Source organism: Abramis brama (genome assembly GCF_963993115.1).
Source record: "Abramis brama genome assembly, chromosome: 3".
Lineage (NCBI taxonomy): Eukaryota > Metazoa > Chordata > Actinopteri > Cypriniformes > Leuciscidae > Abramis > Abramis brama.
Window position 1 is genome coordinate 4,322,752 of NC_139965.1, and position 3,834 is coordinate 4,326,585.

At 39.9% G+C, this 3,834-nt stretch overlaps 1 protein-coding gene across 1 annotated transcript; it reads left to right on the forward strand.

Moving 5' to 3' along the window:
• Positions 1 to 1,844: 1,844 nt before the first annotated feature.
• LOC311079858 (uncharacterized protein) lies at positions 1,845 to 3,419 on the forward strand (the record flags this gene model as incomplete). Its single annotated transcript, XM_084109585.1, has 1 exon — positions 1,845 to 3,419. The coding sequence occupies one exon, from the start codon at positions 1,845 to 1,847 to the stop codon at positions 3,417 to 3,419; it is 1,575 nt and encodes a 524-aa protein (XP_083965711.1).
• Positions 3,420 to 3,834: the final 415 nt, after the last annotated feature.

A 3,834-nucleotide genomic window follows, 5' to 3' on the forward strand; every position in this document is an offset into this window, starting at 1 on the left:
TACTACTGAAAGAACTGCTATAAACTGCACAAGAAAAAGTTCGCGTGGCTGTCGTCAGATTTGAAAGTCGCTCTAAAGGCTCTTTCGCGGTTGTGGCTTCAGTCGACTTCAGTGAGGCGCGGTGGTTTATGGGATGAGTAGTTCCTTCGCTCGGAAATGAAAATATGTACACAGTCTTGTACCTTTGACTTTTTTTGGATTTTCTCGTCGTTTTTTCACTCGAAACGATATGTTGTATGCCTATGAGTTCAGCCGTAGCTGGTTATCCTCAGACATGCTCTAAAACTCTTTAAATACGGATTTTCCAAAACGTCAATGGGAGAAATGAATGGGAAATTTACTTCCGGAACCAAAGCGCTCTCAGGCTGTGGGCGGGACTGTGATGCTCTATACCCGACAAGCTACGCCGCTCTCGCACACACCATGTTCTCACGCAGTGGAAAATACATCGCGGAGCAGAGAGGACACTGACAACACGCTGACAGACAGGACAGACCAGGTTACTTTTCGATTACTTTTGATATTAAACATATTAAACAAAGTCTCACCTTTCAAATTTGGTAATTTTTTTAAAAGAAATTGAAACAATAAATACCATTTTGTGGCTCTGTAATGTGTCTGTCAGATCGCTGTAGAGCATCAGTTAGAGGTGATCGGTTCACGAGCAGCTTTAACTGATGCTCTCTTCCTTCTAGTTAATTTATATCATCAAATAAACATGAATGAACATAAGAAGGAATGTTGTTTTAACCGCAGAAAGGCGTCAGTGTACACTCCGTTTTTCAAGTTCAAATCCTCCCGTGTTAATCTACTATCTCTCCTGACTGCTTTGTCGGACAAAATGGCGGATGGCGAAGTATGATTGGTCAGATCACCTGTCAATCAAGCTCTCTGCGAAGGGTCAATTGAGTTCAGTGATTTAGGTCAAATGATTATTGTCAAAACATAACCAATACCACCTGATCATCCTTTAAATTTCCTTGTCTGGCTGTTACAACTCAGTTACAGCAGCCAAAACAAAATCTAATATTAAAATAGTCAAGGGACAAAAGCCCAACTAAAGCAAACACTAACCACCACAATGATGAATTTGTGACAAATTGTGATTTTCTCCTTTGGTGAATCTGCTTGTTAACATCAGCTGTCTTCAATAATGGTCAATCATCACTCAATTAATCACTTAATTATCAAATTAGCTTTAACACTGTTCAGTGTTCCATTAACAGTCTTATTTTAACACTTTAACACTCTTGAGTGTGGTCTCACATATACCAGGAGAGTTAATTTAACACTGGAGTTTTTGCTGTGAATATCAGTATGGGTTTAATGAGGATCATAGTACAGAATCTGCTCTTATAAAGGTTCTTAAGGATGTGTTGTTCACTGTGGACTCTGAAGTTCTGGTGTTACTTGACCTTAGTGCAGTATTTGACACCATAGACCATGAAATTCTTATTGCAAGGCTTGAGTGGAATATGCTGTGCAAAGACTGCTAACCTCAAGAAAAAATATGATAGCCAACACAATCTCATGGCAATTCAATCTGCTTAAGCCTACAGACAATTGGGTTTAGGGGTGGAACATTATGCTTACTACTTTTTCTAAAAATAATATTTTTGTAAGAATCACATCGTACAAATGTATAATCTCCACCTCATAAAATAGTAATGTATTCTTGTGAGATCAGATTGGAATAGCCTTCATTTGTAATTTCAATTGAATGATGATTAAAATATGGTTTATTTACATTATGTTCATGTTGAAAATGTACTTATAGTCTAGAATTCTTGCTACACAAATATTCTGAGAATCCTTTGCCTCCATCTGTATTTTACAGGCTGCCAATGCTTCCATCAAGCAGATCAACTCTGATTGATCAAGGTCCTCCAAAACGATACCGTCTACATACAGAGAGAAAAGTGCTTGATGATCATGGGAAAGTCAGAAAATGGACTTGTGGGAAAAAAGACACCAGTAAACAAAACAAAATTGTTCTGCTGGTGGGAGAAACCGGCGCTGGCAAGACGACTCTCATCAACACCATGTTCAACTACTTACTGGGAGTGAAGTTTGAGGATGAAATGTGGTATGAAATCACAGAAGAAGCAGCAAGCAACCAATCACAATCACAAACCTCTGAAATCACCATGTATGAGGTCTGTCCTGAAGAGAGTCCCATATCTCTCACCATCATTGATACTCCAGGATACGGAGACACTAGAGGACTGGAAAAAGATCTGGACGTTGCTTCCAACTTATCCACACTGTTTCAGAGTAATGATGGAGTCTGTGAAGTCGACGCCGTGTGTTTTGTGATTCAAGCATCTAAGAATCGTCTCTCGGACAGACAGCATTACATCATCAGTTCAGTTCTGTCTTTGTTTGGAAAAGACATTGTGAACAACATTGTGTTTCTAATCACACACTCTGATGGTCTGCCAGCCAAAAACGTCCTCGGCGCCATTAATGAAGCAAGAATCCCCTGCAGACGAGACCACAGCGGCCAACCTGTTTATTTCTTATTCAACAACAGGCAGGCTGAAGCCCGTCACACTAAAGAACGTCATGTTCGTGCTGAAAGAGACGCCTGGGAAGACAGCATGGACGGCATGAAGGACTTCCTTCAGTCACTGGATGAAATGAACAGAAGAAGTTTGGAGTTGACTTCAGATGTCCTGATAGAGCGCATTATATTAGAAGCGTCCATGTGCAACTTACAGCTGCGAATTCAAGAGAAAGAGTCAAAAAAGTTAGAGAAAACTCTGATCCAGGAGGCAATGAGAGAAAACAAGGAAAAGATTGAGGAGTGTAAAAACTTTACCATTAGAGTAAAAAAGCCTGTCAAAATGAAGGTTCCCATTGAAAGCGCTTCATGGAAGCACAGGAAGGCGACGACCTGCACCGTCTGTGAGGAAAACTGCCATGAGTTTGACTGCTGGTGGGTTTCTGATGTCAGCAAATGTGAAGTCATGAATAACGGCTACTGTACCGTGTGCACAGGGAAGTGTCACCACAGCAAACACGTCAAAGAAAAGAAGAAATATGTCATCAGAAATACAAGCATGATTTTGGACTTTAACGATTTTAAAAAAGAATATGAGAATACATCCTTTAAGAGGTTTTCAGATGTAAAGGAACATCTTGAGAAAGATCTGTTGGAGATTGAGGACCAAAAGTCAATTCTTCTAACTGAAGCTTACATGACCATCAAGCATCTGTCTCAGATTGCATTAAAGCCAGACTCAGCCTTCACTCTTCAGCATCTGGACTTCTTCATCCCCAGAGTGAGGGAGGCTGGGAAAGAAAACTGGGTCCGAGAGCTGGAGTTAATGAGGAGAACCGCTGAATCTGAAGAAGCCAATAAAGATGTTCTGAGTTATCTGAGAGCTGGTCTAGCTAAACTGAAATTTGGCAATTAACACATGCAGAACAGATGAAATAGTGAACACACAGGTGATTTTTATTATCTTAAGATAATAAAAAATATATATAATTTAAGCAAAGTATACACTGAAATGTAAATTTAAATTCAGATTTACCCATACAGATTTAAATTCCTGTAGTTATTTGTTTTCATGCAGTCAGCCCACAACGTCACCAAGAGACGCCCCAATCGGCCTGACAGGGTTGCTACATACTCATACTCATAACTCCTAAACCGTTAGGCTCAAGTGTCTTATATCGTTGGAATCATTGGCTCAAGACGGACACAATTTGATGGACGAATTTGCTCACCGACAATTATTTGTAATTTTGGATTTTGTGAAAAAACTATTTTTGCGCACTAGTCCTCGGCTTTTGGCTGATGGCGTGTATCAAAAAACATGACCACCA